The 24,181-nt window shown below is 30.9% G+C and overlaps 1 protein-coding gene across 3 annotated transcripts in view; it reads left to right on the plus strand.

The window, feature by feature from the left end:
- The window catches only part of Gyc88e (Guanylyl cyclase at 88E), a 57,314-nt gene that overhangs the window by 19,787 nt on the left and 13,346 nt on the right, over positions 1-24,181 (plus strand). For all 3 annotated transcript variants that reach the window (XM_076769643.1, XM_076769645.1, XM_076769644.1), the window contains 6 exons: positions 13,440-13,630; positions 18,380-18,593; positions 19,117-19,390; positions 22,185-22,308; positions 22,393-22,534; positions 22,897-23,023. In XM_076769643.1, coding sequence (XP_076625758.1) covers positions 13,463-13,630; positions 18,380-18,593; positions 19,117-19,390; positions 22,185-22,308; positions 22,393-22,534; positions 22,897-23,023 — 1,049 coding nt within the window. In that variant the 5' untranslated portion in view covers positions 13,440-13,462. The remainder of the gene's footprint in view (positions 1-13,439; positions 13,631-18,379; positions 18,594-19,116; positions 19,391-22,184; positions 22,309-22,392; positions 22,535-22,896; positions 23,024-24,181) is intronic.

Raw genomic sequence — 24,181 nt, forward strand, 5'->3', positions numbered from 1 at the left:
TGTATAGGTGACATGATTTTTAAGCAATTGTATAATTCACGGTAAATGATTAAAATATAGATACAGGTATATATGTAGTTCAAGGCTTCTCTTTCATGGGTAACACGATTTTTAAGCAATTGTAAAATTCATAGTAAATGACTAAAATACAAATACAGGTATATAGTTCAATTTTTCTTTGTTTAACCCATCGACTGCCATGTCATTCATATATGGGTGATTTGATTTTTAAGCAATATAAAATTCACAATAAATTACTAAAATACAAATACAGGTATATAGTTCAATTTTCCATTGTTTAATACATTGACTGCAACGTCGTCCATGTATAGGTGACATGATTTTTAAGCAATTGTATAATTCACGGTAAATGACTAAAATATAGATACAGGTATATATGTAGTTCAAGGCTTCTTTTTCATGGGTAACACGATTTTTACGCAATTGTAAAATTCATAGTAAATGACTAAAATACAAATACAGGTATATAGTTCAATTTTTCTTTGTTTAACCCATCGACTGCCATGTCATTCATATATGGGTGATTTGATTTTTAAGCAATATAAAATTCACAATAAATTACTAAAATACAAATACAGGTATATAGTTCAATTTTCCATTGTTTAATACATTGACTGCAACGTCGTCCATGTATAGGTGACATGATTTTTAAGCAATTGTATAATTCACGGTAAATGACTAAAATATAGATACAGGTATATATGTAGTTCAAGGCTTCTTTTTCATGGGTAACACGATTTTTAAGCAATTGTAAAATTCATAGTAAATTACTAAAATACAAATACAGGTATATAGTTCAATTTTTCTTTGTTTAACCCATGGACTGCCATGTCATTCATATATGGGTGATTTGATTTTTAAGCAATATAAAATTCACAATAAATTACTAAAATACAAATACAGGTATATAGTTCAATTTTCCATTGTTTAATACATTGACTGCAACGTCGTCCATGTATAGGTGACATGATTTTTAAGCAATTGTATAATTCACGGTAAATGATTAAAATATAGATACAGGTATATATGTAGTTCAAGGCTTCTTTTTCATGGGTAACATGATTTTTAAGCAATTGTAAAATTCATAGTAAATGACTAAAATACAAATACAGGTATATAGTTCAATTTTTCTTTGTTTAACCCATCGACTGCCATGTCATTCATATATGGGCGATTTGATTTTTAAGCAATATAAAATTCACGATAAATTACTAAAATACAAATACAGGTATATAGTTCAATTTTCCATTGTTTAATACATTGACTGCAACGTCGTCCATGTATAGGTGACATGATTTTTAAGCAATTGTAAAATTCACGGTAAATGATTAAAATATAGATACAGGTATATATGTAGTTCAAGGCTTCTTTTTCATGGGTAACACGATTTTTAAGCAATTGTAAAATTCATAGTAAATAACTACTAATATAGATGCAAGTATATAGTTCAATGCTTCTTTGTTTAACACTTAGTTAATTGATTTAACTAAATTTTTCTAAAGTTTTTCTGAAAGTTTCTTTATTTGTAATATTATGTAATCTTATTATGTAGTTACAAATGTTCTATTACGTTAATGCCAGATAATTGAGGAGGTGTTTCAAGAACTTTAGAGTAGTTATTCGATAGCCAACTTTGAACCACGTAAAAATTATATTTAAATTATTTTTTAATTTATTCACATAAATATTAAATTTCCAACGCTATTTACCTCACATTCCAAGATTTATTAATGAAAATCGGCTGAATTGCTAGGTGTACAATTTTAAGTGACGCTGTATTTTCGAGCAGAGTCGAACCAAAACGAAAAAGGTTCGAATCCTCTGCGAGTAGATTAACAAATAAAGTCGATTATGGTATTTATTATTTAACCGTCAATTGCGATAAAACACAATGTGCGGTTTAATTAGCGCGTCGATCGCTAATGGTTTGGTAAAATTTTCACGATTATTTTGAAAGCCGTGCAATAAAACTGATTATTTCTTGAATGTATTTAAATGAAAGCAGATAAAATATCGTTACCTGGGATAATACGTTCGCAACCGCCATTTTCTTGGAAAATCACCCGCCACAGGCCACTTTTATTGTAGGCAAATGGGACGAGCTATATTTCTGAAACGGTTAGAAAAATGAAAAAATGTTATGAGACAAAGTAAATGTATTTTTATTCATTTTTACACAATGCAACTGCGTCCTTTTTATACACGATAACGTATAATTTAAAACAAAAATTTTGTATACACCTAATACCTAATTTAATCTAAATTCTTTCCAGTAGGAAAAAATAATTTATGAATCGAAATAAAATGAAAATCTGGCGCTCGTTGTTTTATTTCGATGTACGGTTCGATGACAATACAGCATTCAAATGACAAACCTAATTTTTGATGACTGTGGGACATAAATCAGGTTGCATCTGATCGACAACACGGAGGATATTTGCTCTATGATCGACAAAAGTTTGTGGTTTGTTCGAATAAACAAAAGTCTTAAAAATGGCCCCAGAAAAAAGGAAAAGCCAGAAAGTTTAATGGTATCGAGTCGCAAATCTTAACAGTTAGTCGACGGCTCGATTTCTCGAAATAATCAAATCATCGAACTTAGTATCCCCATGAAACAATAGTTTCGCGTCGAAGAAGAAATCATCGAATGGTTAACGGTCGTCGGTAACAATCACACACCTCCATTTTGAAAAAAATGACTCCATCAGCCAAAATACCACACCACGGTTACTCTTTGCGATCGAAGATCTCTCCAGATTCGACAATTTCTTTAGCTATCGACACAAAAGCGAGCTTCGTCACTCAAGATGATTTGTTTGATAGAATTAGGATCAGTTTCGATTTACTTTGCAGCAAACTAATCTGCAAATTCACGACGGATACGATGGTCAGCAATCTTCTGAGGATGAAGACCCAAGACTTTGCACAAAATTTGACTACTAATGCCTAATTCTCAGTGATACTGTACCTTACAGCACCGTTTTCGCTTATTGACTTGGAATATTTCTGTAGACTGTAAAGAATTTTTACAGTAAATTGGAATAATTTGGAGAACAACTGTCCTTCAGGAAGACTCGTAAAACAGAATAAAAATATGTCTGCTATAAAAATCGAAAGTTCTATCACTGTTATTAGAAAAGCTCGTAGTAATATTTTATTATATTCCTGGATTTTGGATTGCAACTGCTGGTTTCGTTTCTTGCACTAGATTTAGTTACTTGGAATATTTTTGTTGAAATCGAACAAGAATTTTGATAATAAATTTGAATAATTTCAAGTTGAACTACTGTCCTTCAGGAAGACTCGAAATAACAGAATAAAACATATGTCTGCTATATAAATCGAAAGTTCTATCACTGTTATTAGAAAAGCTCGTAGTAATATTTTATTATATTCCTCGATTTTGGATTGCAACTGCTGGTTTCGCTTCTTGCACTAAATTTAGTTGCTGACTTGGAATATTTCTGTTGAAATCGAACAAGAATTTTGATATTAAATTTGAATAATTTCAAGTTGAACTACTGTCCTTCAGGAAGACTCGAAATAACAGAATAAAACATATGTCTGCTATAAAAATCGAAAGTTCTATCACTGTTATTAGAAATGCTCGTAGTAATATCTTATTATATTCCTGGATTTTGGATTGCAATTGCTGGTTTCGCTTCTTGCACTAGATTTAGTTGCTGACTTGGAATATTTCTGTTGAAATCGAACAAGAATTTTGATAATAAATTTGAATAATTTCAAGTTGAACTACTGTCCTTCAGGAAGACTCGTAAAACAGAATAAAACATATGTCTGCTATAAAAATCGAAAGTTCTATCATTGTTATTAGAAAAGCTCGTAGTAATATTTTATTATATTTCTCGATTTTGGATTGCAATTGCTGGTTTCGTTTCTTGCACTAGATTTAGTTGCTGACTTGGAATATTTCTGTTGAAATCGAACAAGAATTTTGATATTAAATTTGAATAATTTCAAGTTGAACTACTGTCCTTCAAGAAGACTCGTAAAACCGAATAGAAACGTCGTCTGACTCGAACAATCGAATAAAAAATATGTCTGCTATAAAAATCGACAGTTCTACCACTGTTATTAGAAAAGCCTGCATTATATTGGGTTGTTCGGAAAGTAATTTCGTTTTCTTACCACCAGAGACGTTAATTGTGTTTTTAACTCGCGAAACTTAATTCTAAGTCGTATTCTCATTGTATATTTTGCAAGCTGACACTTCAAGGGTTATTTGCAAAAAATTCCATTCGATTCTGTGCAATTGTATTTCTTTGGTGTCCCGTCAAATATGGAAAATCGGAAGCTGTATTCTCGACATATTTTGCTTTCTTATATTGTAGCAAATAATACAACATTCAGATTTCCGGATGCATTGAATTTATAGTGATTATTTACTTTATGGTGCCACAACTCCGATGTTGATGACTTTGAAATACGTTATAGAAAATAAGAAAATATAACTATCGGGAAAATGCGTAACACCCTGTATATCCTAATTAAAAGAGAAACCACACGTTAATGTAAACGTCAATGGGTTTTAATAAAACTATGTGCAATAAATGCTCGTAAATCTAGCGTTAAAAATAACGGAGATCCAAGTAACAGGAAGAATCTCAGAATTGTATTCGCACAATGACGCGTATAAAGACTTCTCGAAAATGGAGGATGCGTTGCAGAGTTTCCCGTTTCGTATAATTCGATAAAATATTTATTATAAGAAAATTGTTCCATTTCACGAAGAGAAAGAGAACGGACTTTTCGAACAACCCCAATTAGTAATATTTTCCGATATTCGTGGATGTTGGATCGCATCGTTTGGATTCGACAGTGGAAGAAAGACTCTGTGGTGACCCTAAGCACGTGATTATTTCGCTTATTGGTTAATTCAGCCGTGGAATAGTGGTTTCGCTTATCGAACTGGTGGCTCGTTACAGTGGTCGTTAGAGGAAAATCGTTAATTCGGGGAGAGGGGTGTTTATTTCAGGATATTTTTCTAGTGACTCCACGGTCGCCCGCCTAGCCGATCGTATAAATAGAAGTTGCAGATGCGGCTGCGAGATATGCGTGCTTTCGAATCCGCCGATCGTTAGAGATTTAGCATGCGGATCAGCATCCGATGGTATTACGAAATTCGTGTGATCATCGCCGTTGTGCTGACGACAATCCTGTAATTCCTCCCGGATACGCGTACGAAACGTGAGTGCGATTGTTTTTCATTCATCTTTCTCTCGTCTGGTGCTGGTGACCACGAACAACAACGGGTTCAACATGAACGCTAAGAGCTACGCAGGCTCTGTTGTTCGAATGCCACTAACACTGCGTCGCAGGACTATTCTCCCCCGATCCTTGTGCTAATCGTTAACGATACTATGACAGCGGATGAACGCCACGTTATTTTCTTGTTACCACCCTGTCGTTTAGCCGATGTTTCAGGTATGAATCCGTCACTTTCACTCTTCCTAAGGTAGAATTAGTCACTTCGCCCTAACCCTTTCACGTAAACTTTAAAATTACACGATTTTCCTAAAACATATTACTCTGTACGAGATTTTGAAAAATTTCTGATTTTGTAATGTTTATGAACATGGACAATGTTATTAACCCTTTGCCGTACAATGATCAGTCTGACACGTTACAAATTCTTGGTATTAAATTCGTCAGGGTGTAAATGCCTAAAATTTTTGGCGAAATTAAACGTATCAAATCACTCAGAAAAAATTATTTTTAGTTGTGGGGGTTAATTACAATCATTTTTGGTCAACAGACATACCCCCGAAATCCTACTCAGTTTCGAGAAAAAAATTCCTTACCGAAATGTTACTCCGAATTTTCATGCGAATCTTTAAAACGTCATAACTTCTGAACGGATTGGACGATTTTAATGTTTAAAAAAGCAAACTACGCGTATTTTGGTGAAGAATATGTAGCAATTCGAAAAATATTAGAAAAGTTGGTCCTTAACCCCGTAAAGCAAGAGAAACCCTATAAAAATGGTCCAGTTTTCAAACAGCCATAACTGCTGTAATAGTGAATATAGCTGATTGAAATTTTGGGAGGAAGTAGAGTTCATGGATATCTATAGAAAAGTATTAGACAACTTTTCAGTAGAGCGTCAAACAAAATTGTTAAAAATCAAAAACGAATTTTTAAGGAACATCGACAGGGGGTTGTCTAAATTTTTCGATGAAAAAGAAATTTTCAAATCTTTCTGGAAAAATTATTTTCGGTTGCGGGGGTCAATTATAATAATTTTTGGTGAATAGACATACCCCCGAAATCCTACTCAGTTTCGAGAAAAAAATTCCTTACCGAAATGTTACCCCGAATTTTCATGCGAATCTTTAAAACGTCATAACTTCTGAATGGATTGGACGATTTTAATGTTTAAAAAAGCAAACTACGCGTATTTTGGCGAAGAATATGTAGCAATTCGAAAAATATTAGAAAAGTTGTTCCTTAACCCCGTAAAGCAAGAAAAACCCTATAAAAATGGTCCAGTTTTCAAACAGCCATAACTGCTGTAATAGTGAATATAGCCGATTGAAATTTTGGGAGGAAGTAGAGTTCATGGATATCTATAGAAAGGTATTAGACAACTTTTCTGTAGAGCGTCAAACAAAATTGTTAAAAATCAAAAACGAATTTTTAAGGAACCGACAGGGGGTTGATGTCTAAATTTTTCGATGAAAAACAAATTTTCAAATCTTTCTGGAAAAATTATTTTCGGTTGCGGGGGTCAATTACAATAATTTTTGGTCAACAGACATACCCCCGAAATCCTACTCAGTTTCGAGAAAAAAATTCCTTACCGAAATGTTACCCCGAATTTTCATGCGAATCTTTAAAACGTCATAACTTCTGAACGGATTGGACGATTTTAATGTTTAAAAAAGCAAACTACGCGTATTTTGGTGAAGAATATGTAGCAATTCGAAAAATATTAGAAAAGTTGTTCCTTAACCCCGTAAAGCAAGAAAAACCCTATAAAAATGGTCCAGTTTTCAAACAGCCATAACTGCTGTAATAGTGAATATAGCTGATTGAAATTTTGGGAGGAAGTAGAGTTCATGGATATCTATAGAAAGATATTAGACAACTTTTCTGTAGAGCGTCAAACAAAATTGTTAAAAATCAAAAACGAATTTTTAAGGAACATCGACAGGGGGTTGTCTAAATTTTTCGATGAAAAAGAAATTTTCAAATCTTTCTGGAAAAATTATTTTCGGTTGCGGGGGTCAATTATAATAATTTTTGGTGAATAGACATACCCCCGAAATCCTACTCAGTTTCGAGAAAAAAATTCCTTACCGAAATGTTACCCCGAATTTTCATGCGAATCTTTAAAACGTCATAACTTCTGAACGGATTGGACGATTTTAATGTTTAAAAAAGCAAACTACGCGTATTTTGGTGAAGAATATATAGCAATTCGAAAAATATTAGAAAAGTTGTTCCTTAACCCCGTAAAGCAAGAAAAACCCTATAAAAATGGTCCAGTTTTCAAACAGCCATAACTGCTGTAATAGTGAATATAGCTGATTGAAATTTTGGGAGGAAGTAGAGTTCATGGATATCTATAGAAAAGTATTAGACAACTTTTCTGTAGAGCGTCAAACAAAATTGTTAAAAATCAAAAACGAATTTTTAAGGAACATCGACAGGGGTTTGATGTCTAAATTTTTCCATGAAAAAAAAATTTTCAAATCACTCTGAAAAAATTATTTTCGGTTGCGGGGGTCAACTACAATCAATTTTGGTCAACAGACAAACCCCCGAAATCCTACTCAGTTTCGAGAAAAAAATTCCTTACCGAAAATCTAATTTCTGGCCAGAAATGTTACCCCGAACTTTCATGCGAATCTTTGAAACGTCATAACTTCTGAACGGATTGGACGATTTTAATGTTCAAAAAGCCAAACGCCGCGTATTTTAGTGTAGAATATGTAGCAATTATTAAAATATACGAAAAGTTATACCTTGACCCCGTAATGTTAGAAAAATCCCCCAAAAATGGTCCAATTTTCAAACAGCCATAATTTCTACAACATTGAACATATTTCAATGAAACTTTTTTCTGAAGTAGAGCTCATGGGTATATACAAAATGAAATGAAATTCGGGAACCACGTTCGAAGAATCAATATGTCGCGAGATATTTCACAAACCCTTCAGACATTTTTTTATGGGTTTACTTTGACAACGTATTTCAAGGTCATCGTTTTATTCGAATTTTTGCCATTTTCGCCATCTTGTACGTGACGTGAACCGACTCGATTACGCGAGCAAATAATTTTTATTAATGTTCCAATCGAGTACACGATAAAATGAATTCAGGAGGGCGAAAAGGAGTTGGAAAACTGAGCCTACAAAGCTGAAGCCTCGTTTTCCATCCGTGGGCGAATCTAGCCGCGTATATCCATCGGTGAAGGTACACACGTGAGCGAAATTGTGAACGGTCTAATAATAACCCGCGCACTTACTTATATGGACGGTTGATTTTAATTCAGGCAAAAACGTCGGTAAGACCTCGTCCTTTTGGTGCGCGGGGTCAGTAATCATCATAATCCAAAAACGCGACGAGCATCCGAAACCGGTAAAAATCGTCCGCGAGTCCTGGCGTAACGTTCGGGTAAAGATTGTTCCAACGCGAACTCCTTGATCTTGGGTTATTTTCGTCGTATATGCTAAAGACTCGTTGTCGACGAGACAGTATGTACATCCGATCCGGAATAAATTACGACTATGCACTATCGCGTGTCGTTTTCAGCCACGAATGGTCGGACGAAGCGTTTCAAAAAATTGAACGCACTGTGCCAGATTCGAATTTCAGTCACCCGGGATATCGATTCGATGCTGTTCTTGTCGAAAGTGTCGCGAAACAGTTTTTATTTATTTAGAATAACAGAATTATATCCGTGCCTCTTGGTCGAAATAGATATGGATAGAATTACGGTATAAATAGTGATAACAATTCTTGAAATAATTGGTTTCAGTGTTGTCAACACTATTTCTATAAAAAGTGTTGAAAGACAGCTTTTCAAATTTTCACTCGAAGTCTCTTATCTAAGTTCACTTGTTTTTTTTCTTAATAATACGATATTTAAAATAACACGATTATATCCACACCTTTTGGTCGAAATAGATATGGATAGAATTACGGTATAAATAGTGATAACATTTCTTGAAATAATTGGTTTTAGTGTTTCAGCCATTCAGGATATCGATTCAACACTATTTCTATAGAAAGTGTTGAAAGACAGCTTTTCTAATTTTCACTCGAAGTCTCTTTTCTAAGTTCACTTGTTCTGTTTCTTAACAATATGATATTTAAAATTACACAATTATATTCATGAAATAATTGGTTTTAGTATTTCAGCCATTCAGGATATCGATTCAACACTATTTCTATAGAAAGTGTTGAAAGACAGCTTTTCTAATTTTCACTCGATGTCTCTTATCTAAGTTCACTTGTTTTTTTTCTTAATAATACGATATTTAAAATTACACAATTATATTCATGAAATAATTGGTTTTAGTATTTCAGCCATTCAGGATATCGATTCAACACTATTTCTATAGAAAGTGTTGAAAGACAGCTTTTCTAATTTTCACTCGAAGTCTCTTTTCTAAGTTCACTTGTTCTGTTTCTTAACAATATGATATTTAAAATTACACAATTATATTCATGAAATAATTGGTTTTAGTATTTCAGCCATTCAGGATATCGATTCAACACTATTTCTATAGAAAGTGTTGAAAGACAGCTTTTCTAATTTTCACTCGATGTCTCTTATCTAAGTTCACTTGTTTTTTTTCTTAATAATACGATATTTAAAATAACACAATTATATCCACACCTTTTGGTCGAAATAGATATGGATAGAATTACGGTATAAATAGTGATAACAATTCTTGAAATAATTGGTTTTAGTGTTTCAGCCATTCAGGATATCGATTCAACACTATTTCTATAGAAAGTGTTGAAAGACAGCTTTTCTAATTTTCACTCGAAGTCTCTTTTCTAAGTTCACTTGTTCTGTTTCTTAACAATATGATATTTAAAATTACACAATTATATTCATGAAATAATTGGTTTTAGTATTTCAACCATTCAGGATATCGATTCAACACTATTTCTATAGAAAGTGTTGAAAGACAGCTTTTCAAATTTTCACTCGAAGTCTCTTTTCTAAGTTCAGTCATCTCTATTCTTAACAATATGACATTTAAAATTACACAGTTATATTTATGAAATAATTGGTTTTAGTGTTTCAGCCATTCAGGATATCGATTCAACACTATTTCTATAAAAAGTGTCAAATACAGCTTTCCAAATTTTTACTCAAACTCTCTTTTCTAAGTTCACTTGTTTTTTTTCTTAATAATAGATTATTTAAAATAACACAATTATATCCACAACTTTTGGTCGAAATAGATATAGATAGAATCACGGTACAAATAGTGATAACAATTCTTGAAATATTCGGTTCTAGTATTTTGCAGTTTCGTTAAGAACAGCAATATACAAGGTGTTCGGCTAAAATGAGGCTTCGTCAAAAAGTTATTAAAAAATTAAATTAAAAAATTTCAAATCGTTCTGAAAAAATTATTTTCGGTTGCGAGAGTCGATTACAATCATTTTTGGTGAACACACATACCTCCGAAATCCTATCCATTTTCGAGAAAAAAAATTCGGTAGGTGTACGTTCGTTCTTCATAGGTGATTGTAGGTTTAATTCTTTGTGTTGTGTAATTTTATACTTATTTTTAAATATAACATTCAGGATGAGACCGTTCACTAACATGCTTCGATGGACAATAATAATTAGAGATTTGATTAATATACTACAAGCAATAATTCGTGTTATTTATTACGTCTTTGTTTATTACATAAAAATTAATTTTCTAATATTACATCGTACAACCACCATTTATTAGAGAAGTTTTATATTATTAAATGAACGATACAAATGGAATAATTCATACTGAAGCTTGTGAAAGTCTTCTATAAATAGTTGAACGATGAAATTGTATAGTCTTTTGACCAATTAAAGTCCCATTAGTGGTTCCCATTAATTGAACTTTGTTTGATCCGTTCAGCACAGATTTTTAAATAATGAAAATGTGAATTATTAGGAAAAAAACTGTATTGTCAGCATTATCCTTGAAATTGTCAATGCTTAATGACGATAAATGTTCGTTTTATCGAATAACCAATAAACAGTGTGACAGTATTTATTTATCTTCGGTAACAATGATCCGAATAAACATGGAATAAGTAAAAATTATTATGACAAATAGTATACAGGGTGTTCGGCCACACCTGGGAAAAATTTTAATAAGGGATTCTAGACGCCAAAATAAGACGAAAATTAAGAATATCAATTTGTTGATGGAGGCTTCGTTAAAAAGTTATTAACGTTTGAAGTTCAGCCTGTAGTGAATTTTTTTCTCGAAAATGCGCAGGATTTCGGGGGTATGTCTATTCACCAAAAATGATTGTAATTAACCCCTGCAAACGAAAATAATTTTTTTAGAACGATTTGAAATTTTTTTCTTCGTCGAAAAATTTAGGCACCTAATTAGATTTTCTTACAAATTGGTTTTTGATTTTTAATAATTTTGTTTGACGCTCTACAGAAAAGTTGTCTAATACTTTTCTATAGATATCCATGAACTCTACTTCCTCCCAAAATTTCAATCAGCTATATTCACTATTACAGCAGTTATGGCTGTTTGAAAACTGGACCATTTTTATAGGGTTTTTCTTGCTTTACGGGGTTAAGGAACAACTTTTCTAATATTTTTCGAATTGATACATATTCTACACTAAAATACGCGTCGTTTGCTTTTTTAAACATTAAAATCGTCCAATCCGTTCAGAAGTTATGACGTTTTAAAGATTCGCATGAATATTCGGCCAGACATTTCTGGCCAGAAATTAGATTTTCGGTAAGGAATTTTTTTCTCGAAACTGAGTAGGATTTCGGTGGTATGTCTGTTGACCAAAAATGCTTGCAATTGACCCCTGCAACTAAAAATAATTTTTCCAAGACGATTCGAAAGTCTTTTTTTTCACCCAAAACTTTCAGCATTTACTCGAATTTTTTTCTCGAAAATGGTTAGGATTTCGGGGGTATGTCTATTCACCAAAAATGATTGTAATTTATCCCCACAACCGAAAATAATTTTTCCAGAACGATTTGAAATTTTTGAATTTAATTGTTAATAACTTTTCAACGAAGCCGCCATCAACAAATTGGTATTCTTGATTTTCGTCTTATTTTGGCCTCTAGAATCCCCCATTAAAATTTTTCCCAGTGGTGGCCGAACACCCTGTACAAAGCATAAAACAAATAAAAAATATTAAATAATATAATTTATCTACGAGCGTCGGAAAAACAATTTTTGTACCATGTGTAATAAAACTTTTGCAAAAAACCAACGTTTACATTTGTATCAATTAAATAAAATTATTCCTCGCGATCAGAATTCCGTAAAAATAAAAATTAATATCGATCGATTAATTTAACAGTCTTTTTCTAAAAATTTAAAATTCCCCGGTTGGAGACATCTCTGTCCCGAATATCTGTTGCTTTCTGCACACGATGCACCAAGTATTTTAAGAAGATTAAGTTGACAGATTTGAAATTTAAAACATTTCGAAAATAAATCATATGTTCTGCGCTCATATCTGACAAGCGTTTCATTCTAATTGCACGCTGCGTCATTATACTCATACAAACTGGTAAAATATTACAAACTTTATATCGTCAATTTTGTGAATTTTATTCACGTAGAAATTTTTGCTCCGAAGTAAAAAAATATTCGGATGGAATTTTTAAATTTTCCACGATTCAAACAATTCCATAAGGCCCGGCACAAGTGATAATTGTAAACAATAATAATATATATAAACAATATAACCATTAAACATATTCGAAAATTCCACTTGACACATTTATTTAAAGAGTAATTACAATCACTCGTGAACTTTCTTCCAAATTGAAAAGTTTTAACAATCTAGAAATAACTAGGCTAGGCTGGGAGACAATCTAGGAGTTTCCAGTAATTATTTAATATCGAATACTTCTGTAAAGGGGGGTAAAAATTCTCGTTAGGATAATAAATTTCGAACAACGAATAAAAGATGAGGAAAAATTAGAATTTCAATTGTATACGATTTATGTTTCCGCGTTGAACGAATAAAAGCTTGTTCTATCGCTCGATGGAATAAACGTTGGGAATAAATTGCCGCAAAGTGTTTTTTTTATTCGTCCGCGATTCGAATGAAAACCATGTCTGCGATTCTGTAACCAATTTTACTGCAAGGAATTAACCGTATTTAATTATTTTATTGCTAAATTGGACGAATTTCGTTCAATGGGTGTTTCTCTTTTGCGACAGGAAACGAGAGAAAATTAGGAAAAATGTACGGCCTAATATTAGAGAATATGTCCGAGTACATACGGCAGGTCTACGGAGAAGACAGATGGGAGGAAATTCGACGACAAGCATGCGTGGAACAACCCAGTTTCAGTGTTCATCAGGTTTACCCTGAGAACCTTATACCGAGATTAGCGAAAAAAGCTATTCAGGTAAGCATCACGTGCAAATCGTATTCTGTTTATTTATATCTTTTACACATTCAAGAATGTCACCATTGAAGAGTCTCCATTTCTCGGTCATTCTCGAGTTTCTTATTAATCTTTCTTTCCTATCCATTAATAAGTACACAATTTATTTAACGCAATTTTAGGATCATGTTTTTGGATAATTTGAGGTAAAGAAGCAACATAGAGAAAAGAAATAAAATTTGTAAGTTATTTAGTAGTTGTATTTTAAAAACATCAAGATAAGACATTTTTTAAAGTTCGTTACTTTATACAAGATCTATTTCTATTATCTATTATACAGCTGAAAAAATTTAAGAAAAAAATTGTGAAAATATTCTGCACTGATCAGAATCTGAATTTAAAATATAAAATAAATAGATAATATAAATAGATCTTGTATAAAGTAACAAACTTAAAAAAATGCCCTGTCATGATTTTAAAATATAACTACTAAATAATTTACAGATTTTATTTTTTTAAAAAATATTTAAAAAAAAAATCTGTAAATTATTTAGTAATCATATTTTAAAAACATCAAGATAAGACATTTTTTAAAGTTTGTTACTTTATACAAGATCTATTTCTATTATCTATTATACAGCTGAAAAAATTTAAGAAAAAAATTGTGAAAATCTTCTGCACTCATCAGAATCTGAATTTGAAATATGAAATAAATAGATAATATAAATAGATCTTGTGAAAAACTTAGAAAAATGACCTATATCATGATGTATTTAAAATATAACTACTAAATAATTTACAGATTTTTTAAAACATATTTAAAAAAAAAATCTGTAAATTATGTAGTAGTTATACTTTAAAAACATCAAGACAGAACATTTTTCAAAGCTTTTTATTTTATACTAATTTTATTTTATACTATTTTTTATTATGTAAGTTCTATTTCTATTATCTATTATACAGCTGAAAAAATTTAAGAAAAAAATTGTGAAAATATTCTGCACTCATCAGAATCTGAATTTGAAATATAAAATAAATAGATAATATAAATAGATCTTGTAAAAAACTTAGAAAAATGCCCTATGTTATGATGTTTTTAAAATATAACTACTTAATAATTTACAGATTTCATTTTTTTGAAAGATATTTTTTAAAAATCTGTAAATTATTTAGTAGTTATATTTTAAAAACATCAAGACAGAACATTTTTCAAAGTTTGCTACTTTATACAAGATCTATTTCTATTATCTATTATACAGCTGGAAAAATTTAAGAAAAAAATGGTGAAAATATTCTGCATTCATCAGAATCTGAATTTGAAATATAAAATAAATAGATAATGTAAATAGATCTTGTATAAAGTAACACATTTTAAAAAATGTCCTATGTCTTGACGTTTTTAAAATATAACTACTAAATAATTTACAGATTTTTTAAAAAATATTTTTTAAAAAAATAAATTTGATTTTTGAAGTCAAACGAAATAGAAAATCTTTCAAAAAATGTTTTCGTCTTTTGTAAAACGAAATGCTCAATTCTTGTATCGATATAGTTTTGTACATCTTCAGGAGCAATTTTAATCTTTTTAATGGATTTTAATCTTAAATTGAATTGTATTTAATCTTAAATAGAATTGTTCTTTAAATAAATATATTTTTAAGATACATTTCTTCGTCGAGTCCCATTTAGAAAAATAATTACTAATTCCAAAAACTCTATAATTCTCTCACGGTTGTTTTTCTGTTTCTAAAATTCCAAGTGAAAATACAATAATTTAAATTTACTCATTTAGAATTTTTTATAATCGTCTCAAGGTTGCTTTTCTGTTTCTAAAATTCTAACTGAAAATTCAATAATTTAAATTTACTCATTTAGAATTTTTTATAATCGTCTCAAGGTTGTTTTTCTGTTTCTAAAATTCCAAATGAAAATCCAATAATTTAAATTTACTCATTTAGAATTTTTTATAATCGTCTCAAGGTTGTTTTTCTGTTTCTAAAATTCCAAATGAATATTCAATAATTTAAATTTACTCATTTGGAATTTTTTATATAGTCTCAAGGTTGTTTTTCTGTTTCTAAAATTCCAAGTGAAAATCCAATAATTTAAATTTACTCATTTAGAATTTTTTATAATCGTCTCAAGGTTGCTTTTCTGTTTCTAAAATTCCAAATAAAAATTCAATAATTTGCATTAACTCAGTTGGAATTTTTTATAATAGTCTCAAAGTTATTTCTCTGTTTCTAAAATTCTAACTGAAAATTCAATAATTTAAATTTACTCATTTAGAATTTTTTATAATCGTCTCAAGGTTATTTCTCTGTTTCTAAAATTCCAAATGAATATTCAATAATTTAAATTTACTCATTTGGAATTTTTTATATAGTCACAAGGTTGTTTTTCTGTTTCTAAAATTTCAAATGAAAATTCAATACTTTGAATTAACTCAGTCGGAATTTTTTATAATAGTCTCAAAGTTATTTCTCTGTTTCTAAAATTCTAACTGAAAATTCAATAATTTAAATTTACTCATTTAGAATTTTTTATAATCGTCTCAAGGTTGTTTTTCTGTTTCTAAAATTCCAAATGAAAATCCAATAATTTAAATTTACTCATTTAGAATTTTTTATAATCGTCTCAAGGTTGCTTTTCTGTTTCTAAAATTCCAAATGAAAATTCAATAATTTGAATTAACTCAGTTGGAATTTTTTATAATAGTCTCAAAGTTATTTCTCTGTTTCTAAAATTCTAACTGAAAATTCAATAATTTAAATTTACTCAGTTGGAATTTTTTATAATCGTCTCAAGGTTGTTTTTCTGTTTCTAAAATTCCAAATGAAAATCCAATAATTTAAATTTACTCATTTAGAATTTTTTATAATCGTCTCAAGGTTGCTTTTCTGTTTCTAAAATTCCAAATGAAAATTCAATAATTTGAATTAACTCAGTTGGAATTTTTTATAATAGTCTCAAAGTTATTTCTCTGTTTCTAAAATTCTAACTGAAAATTCAATAATTTAAATTTACTCAGTTGGAATTTTTTATAATCGTCTCAAGGTTATTTCTCTGTTTCTAAAATTCCAAATGAATATTCAATAATTTAAATTTACTCATTTGGAATTTTTTATATAGTCTCAAGGTTGTTTTTCTGTTTCTAAAATTTCAAATGAAAATTCAATACTTTGAATTAACTCAGTCGGAATTTTTCGTCGAATAAACTTGCTATTAATTCCCGGTATGAGTTTTACTTTGTCAATGGAAGGCCACGCTTCTTGAAATTTTTTAAATACACATTTTCGATACACTTTAATAAAGAAAAACTGTTTGCAAAAACAAAAAATGTTCAACTTCGACCAATTTCAGATTTTGCATAGGTTATTTTTTCATCTAGTGTCACAATTCTAGGGGGTGTCCCGAAAAAAATCATGAAAAAAATTTGTCAAGTACTATTCAGTGATGACTTGATGGCTAGGCACGCTGATTGGTCGTAGCGTAATGGCGACGCTCGCAACTACAATTCCATCGCGTGACAAAGGACGTGAACGAAACGTATATGGACAAAGTAGGATAGAACAAGACTGAGAGGCATTGGCGTAGCCGTACGTTCAAAATACTAGCCATGAATAGAACAAAAATGTACAGTGTGTTAGGAAATGATAGGTTCAGTCATACTTATGATAATAATTTAGAAAGAAGTGCATGAATCAGTTTCAAACTTTCAGAATTTTTAGCTTTTATATTAACAAACTGTTCTGCTAAACATTATATGGAAATAACGGTTCAAAAAGGAACTAGAAATCTTTTACTGAATGTAACCAGCTTTTAACCGTCAATAAATGATAGGTTCACTTGCTAAAAGGACGATTAAACGATTTGTTAATGTACCAAAATTTGATACATCACAATATTCTTTCGTTATAATGCATTCATTGTGAATTTGACTGCTTGACGCCGTCATTTTGTTTGCGTGTCGTTTGTTACGTATCCTGGTTACAAAAGAAACAAACAGTAAACAATTTCTCACGAATCTTCCCATGCATTTACAGAAGTATCGAGTTATTAAGGTGTTAAAATTACACAATAGTGTAAAAGAGCTCAAAACGGCAATTACGAACGCTTGGGATCGCATTACTACTCGGCAACTCACAAATCTTGTCGAATCAATGCCGAAGCGAATCAATTTATTAATTAAAAGTGGTGGAAAACCTATTAAATATTAATTTTAATTTTTACTTTGTTAAGAATTATTTAATGACTATGTATAAATATGTTTTTTAAAGTGAACCTATCATTTATTAACGGTTGAAATATGTTAAAATTATGATATTCTTATGTTACGTCATTTTGAAATATTACTCCAAAACGAAATTTAGCAATCAGATTTGTTAATACAAGGACATTATATCTTGAAAGTTTCAGAGCAGTTGATACATTTCTCTAGAAGTTACGATAATAAATGTGAGTGAACCTATCATTTCCTAACACACTGTATCTCTCGTGGTTATGGAGACCCTACTAGGGGATAAGGCAGCGCAAAGACCTTCTGTCCTCGCCCTTGCCCCATTTAGTTCGCAGGTGCCTAGCCAACAAGTCATCACTGGATAGTAGAACTAAGGTCCAACCCTAATGAGCAGTAATCAGAAAAAGATACTCGGTACATTTAATACCAGCAGTTCAACTTGTGCTCGAATGTTATATACCGACAAACACACTTGTTAGGTGCACCTGTCGTCTTCATTCAATTGAATACATCCTTCGCTCATATCGCAGGTACTTGGCATAACGGAGAAAGAATTTTTCGATCAGATGGGTGTACACTTCGTAGGATTCGTTGGCCAGTACGGTTACGATCGTGTGCTTTCAGTACTTGGACGTCACGTAAGAGATTTCCTTAATGGATTGGACAATTTACACGAATATCTCAAGTTTTCCTACCCGAGGATGAGAGCACCTTCGTTTATTTGCGAAAACGAAACGCGACAAGGTAAACGATCGTCCAACGGACTTTAATTTTCATCTTAACGCTAGATTCTCGCGATTATACTAACAATAAGATTGGAAACAAACGAGCGTTGTTTTGCAATTAAAACAACGAAGACAAGATCGACGTTTTTACGTTTAGCTTGGTTGTTTTCAATTGTAAGACAAGTAAAAATATAGAATTGCAACGACAAAAGTCGCTCGTCTGTTTACAGCCTAAAATGTAGTTTTTAATTAGGAAGCATACTCGTATCGTTGATCAAATTAAACATAAATTGTTAACGAATAATAATTACGATATTTACAAGCCACCGTTTACGAGTATAATTTACGAGTCGTGGAACATATTACAGGAAGCTTGAAACGATATTAATGAAAAAATAATCGTCGACAGAATTCGTTAAGTTGAATCAAACGAAAATTTTTAAAAACTCGATAGTTTTGTAGAGATCGTTGGAATCTTCGTATTGTTTTTATGAAATGTATTCTGTGGATGATTACTATTGTACTTTTATTTTCTATTGCAGGGCTGACTCTCCATTACAGGAGCAAGCGTCGTGGTTTTGTTTATTACACGATGGGCCAGATAAGGGAAGTGGCTCGTCATTTTTATCACAAGGAATTACAGATCGAGCTCGTGCGCGAGGAGGTCCTTTTCGACACCGTACACGTCACTTTTCAGCTTACCTTTGATAACAGAGCTTTCACCCAAGCCTCGTTGGCGATGACACGCGAAGAGAAGCACTTGCCCATAGGAGCCTCCGTCCTGTTCGAAATATTCCCCTTTTGTATCGTTTTCGGGTAAGTCGCACAGAAATTGGTACAAATTTTGAAATAATTTCAATATTCCCACGCATACTTTCAAATTTATAAACGCGTTCACCTTTGCTTCTTCGTTCAATCTTATTTATTCCATATTTATTTTAATCTTCTTCGAGTATTATGGAATTTTCAGTGAAAACATACAATGAATAAATTTGACAACAGAAGTCGAGGTTGCTTTTTAAAATTTTCATACAACGTTCAATTTTAAAAACATTACATTTGTTTTCGTTTTTATTACTTAAATTTCTTAAAAAACTTCAATTTTTTCTTTTATGTTGTTGTTTTTTGGTACAAATTGTGAAATAATTTCAATATTCCCACGCATACTTTCAAATTTATAAACGCGTTCACCTTTGCTTCTTCGTTCAATCTTATTTATTCCATATTTATTTTGATTTTCTTCGAGTATTATGGAATTTTCAGTGAAAACATACAATGAATAAATTTGACAAAAGAAGTCGAGGTTGCTTTTTAATATTTTCATACAACGTTCAATTTTAAAAACATTACATTTGTTTTCGTTTTTACTACTTAAATTTCTTAAAAAACTTCAATTTTTTCTTTTATGTTGTTGTTTTTTTTTTTGGTACAAATTGTGAAATAATTCCAATATTCCCACGCATACTTTCAAATTTATAAACGCGTTCACCTTTGCTTCTTCGTTCAATCTTATTTATTCCATATTTATTTTAATCTTCTTCGAGTATTATGGAATTTTCAGTGAAAACATACAATGAATAAATTTGACAAAAGAAGTCGAGGTTGCTTTTTAAAATTTTCATACAACGTTTAATTTTAAAAACTTTACATTTGTTTTCGTTTTTATTACTTAAATTTCTTAAAAAACTTCAATTTTTTCTTTTATGTTGTTGTTTTTTTTTTTGGTACAAGTTGTGAAATAATTCCAATATTCCCACGCATACTTTCAAATTTATAAACGCGTTCACCTTTGCTTCTTCGTCCAATCTTATTTATTCCATATTTATTTTAATCTTCTTCGAGTACTATGGAATTTTCAGTAAAATCATACAATGAATAAATTTGACAAAAGAAGTCGAGGTTGCTTTTTAATATTTTCATACAACGTTCAATTTTAAAAACTTTACAGTTGTTTTCGATTTTATTACTTACATTTCTTAAAAATCTTCAATTTTTTTTTTTATGTTGTTGTTTTTTTTTTGGTACAAATTGTGAAATAATTTCAATATTCCCACGCATACTTTCAAATTTATAAACGCGTTCACCTTTGCTTCTTCGTCCAATCTTATTTATTCCATATTTATTTTAATCTTCTTCGAGTATTATGGAATTTTCAGTGAAAACATACAATGAATAAATTTGACAAAAGAAGTCGAGGTTGCTTTTTAATATTTTCATACAACGTTCAATTTTAAAAACATTACATTTGTTTTCGTTTTTATTACTTAAATTTCTTAAAAATCTTCAATTTTTTTTTTTATGTTGTTGTTTTTTTTTTTGGTACAAATTCTGAAATAATTTCAATATTCCCACGCATACTTTCACATTTATAAACGCGTTCACCTTTGCTTCTTCGTTCAATCTTATTTATTCCATATTTATTTTAATCTTCTTCGAGTATTATGGAATTTTCAGTGAATACATACAATGAATAAATTTGACAAAAGAAGTCGACGAGGTTGTTTTTTAAACTTTCATACAACGTTCAATTTTAAAAACTTTACATTTGTTTTCGTTTTTATTACTTAAATTTCTTAAAAAACTTCAATTTTTTCTTTTATGTTGTTGTTTTTTTTTTTAGTACAAATTGTGAAATAATTTCAATATTCCCACGCATACTTTCAAATTTCTAAACGCGTTCACCTTTGCTTCTTCGTTCAATCTTATTTATTCCATATTTATTTTAATCTTCTTCGAGTATTATGGAATTTTCAGTGAAAACATACAATGAATAAATTTGACAAAAGAAGTCGAGGTTGCTTTTTAAAATTTTCATACAACGTTCAATTTTAAAAACATTACATTTGTTTTCGTTTTTATTACTTAAATTTCTTAAAAAACTTCAATTTTTTATTTTATGTTGTTGTTTTTTTTATGGTACAAATTCTGAAATAATTTCAATATTCCCACGCATACTTTCAAATTTATAAACGCATTCACCTTTGCTTCTTCGTTCAATCTTATTTATTCCATATTTATTTTGATTTTCTTCGAGTATTATGGAATTTTTAGTGAAAACATACAATGAATAAATTTGACAAAAGAAGTCGAGGTTGCTTTTTAAAATTTTCATACAACGTTCAATTTTAAAAACATTACATTTGTTTTCGTTTTTATTATTTAAATTTCTTAAAAAACTTCAATTTTTTCTTTTATGTTGTTGTTTTTTTTTTTTTTGGTACAAGTTGTGAAATAATTTCAATATTCCCACGCATACTTTCAAATTTATAAACGCGTTCACCTTTGCTTCTTCGTCCAATCTTATTTATTCCATATTTATTTTAATCTTCTTCGAGTATTATGGAATTTTCAGTGAAAACATACAATGAATAAATTTGACAAAAGAAGTCGAGGTTGCTTTTTACAATTTTCATACAACGTTTAATTTTAAAAACTTTACATTTGTTTTCGTTTTTATTACTTAAATTTCTTAAAAAACTTCAATTTTTTTTTTTATGTTGTTTAATGATGCATCAACCGCTTTGCAAGTTAATTATTAGTGATTCAGGTAAGTTATAGGTTGTTGCACAGTAGGGTGGACTTTATTTATACTCTATGAAAAATTTTTCAGGTCGGACATGATTGTAAGGAGTATCGGGAATTCGCTGATGGTGATATTGCCCGATCTGGTCGGTAAAAAGATCACACACTTCTTTGACCTCGTCAGACCGCTGATTGCATTCAAGTTTCATTCGGTGAGCACCACCGTTAAAATTTTGTCAATGAATTGAAAAACTCTGCCATTAATATCGTCGCTCGAAACAATGCCTGTATTGCAGATTTTAAACAGAACGAACAACATCTTCGAATTGGTAACCGTGGAGCCGATTCTCACGGAACGACCGTCCGATCGGCACAGAAACGAGATTTTCTTGAGCGACGAGCTCGACTCGGTGGACGACAGAACTTTGAGATTAAAAGGTATTATATTTGCCTTTTTACACGGTAACCGAACTGTCTGGTTTTTGTTAAAAAGTACAGTTTTGCTCGATTACAATTTAATATCGCTTACCTTTCCCTTCGTACAAGTATTTCAGTTGTTTTTACTATGTTAGTTTTGTTGGGAAATCGCAAACGAAGGAATGAGAACTCTTCGCGAGTAGAACCTGCGAGCTATCAAAAGACAATCACGAGTAACGAACTGAGTGAACAAAAACCAAGGATTTTTTCAAATTTCTTATTCCTCGCGTATAATGTTCGTCGGTTAAAGTCGGTTAAATTATAATATTTCACCGATGAGCGTTAAATGAACCTTTCTGAAAAATGTCCACGATATTCTTCAGGCCAGATGATATACATGGATAACTGGAAGATGATGATGTATCTCGGTACTCCCGTTATGCCGGACCTGAATGCCTTGATCGCGACAGGCCTCTACATAAATGATCTTTCTATGCATGATTTCAGCAGGTACGGTGTATTTTACAATATTTTTTAATTCCCTTGAATTCTTACACGTTTCAAAGTGTAACTGAAACGATTCGATGCTTTGTTCTTGCGTTCGTCCCTCGTCGTACGTTTGGTATATTACAGTCGGTCAAAAAAGTATTTGTACACCTTATTCTTTGATGATATCTTTATACAGGGTGCAATGGGGGATTCTAGAGGCCAAAATAAGACGATAATCAAGAGTACCAATTTGTTGATGGAGGCTTCGTTAAAAAGTTATTAACGTTTAAAGTTTTGCCTGTACTAAATTTTTTTCTAAAAAATGGGTAGGATTTCGGGGGTATGGCTATTCAACAAAAATGATTGTAATTGATCTCTGCAATCGAAAATAATTTTTTCAGAACGATTTGAAACACGTGAAATTTCAGGGAAATCATTCATTCATGATCAGACATTATATTTGCAGTAATGAATTTTTTTCTCGAAACTGGGTAGGATTTCGAAGGTATGTCTATTCAACAAAAATGATTGTAATTGATCTCTGCAATCGAAAATAATTTTTTCAGAACGATTTGAAACACGTGAAATTTCAGGGAAATCATTCATTCATGGTCAGATATTATATTTGCAGTAACAAATTTTTTTCTCGAAACTAGGTAGGATTTCGAAGGTATGTCTATTCAACAAAAATGATTGTAATTGATCTGTGCAACCGAAAATAATTTTTTCAGAACGATTTGAAACACGTGAAATTTCAGGGAAATCATTCATTCATGATCAGGCATTATATTTGCGATAACGAATTTTTTTCTCGAAACTGGGTAGGAATTTGGGGATATGTCTATTCACCAAAAATAATTGTAATTGGTCCCCACAATCAAAAGTAATTTTTTTAGAACGATTTGAAATTTTTTAATTTTGTCGAAAAATTTCACACAGTCCCGAATTTTTTTCTAGAAAGTGGTTAGGATTTCGAGGTTATGTCTATCCAACAAAAATGATTATAATCGACCCTTGCAATCGGAAATAATTTTTTTAGAACGATTTAAAAAATTTTTTTTTCGTTGAAAAATTTGGGCACCTACCCCCTGTCGATTTTCCTTAAAAATTCGTTTTTGATTTTTAATAATTTCGCTTGTCGTCCTACAGAAAAGTTGTTCAATACTTTTCTGTAGGTTC

The sequence above is a fragment of the Colletes latitarsis genome, chromosome 7, assembly GCF_051014445.1.
Source record: "Colletes latitarsis isolate SP2378_abdomen chromosome 7, iyColLati1, whole genome shotgun sequence".
NCBI classification, from domain to species: domain Eukaryota; kingdom Metazoa; phylum Arthropoda; class Insecta; order Hymenoptera; family Colletidae; genus Colletes; species Colletes latitarsis.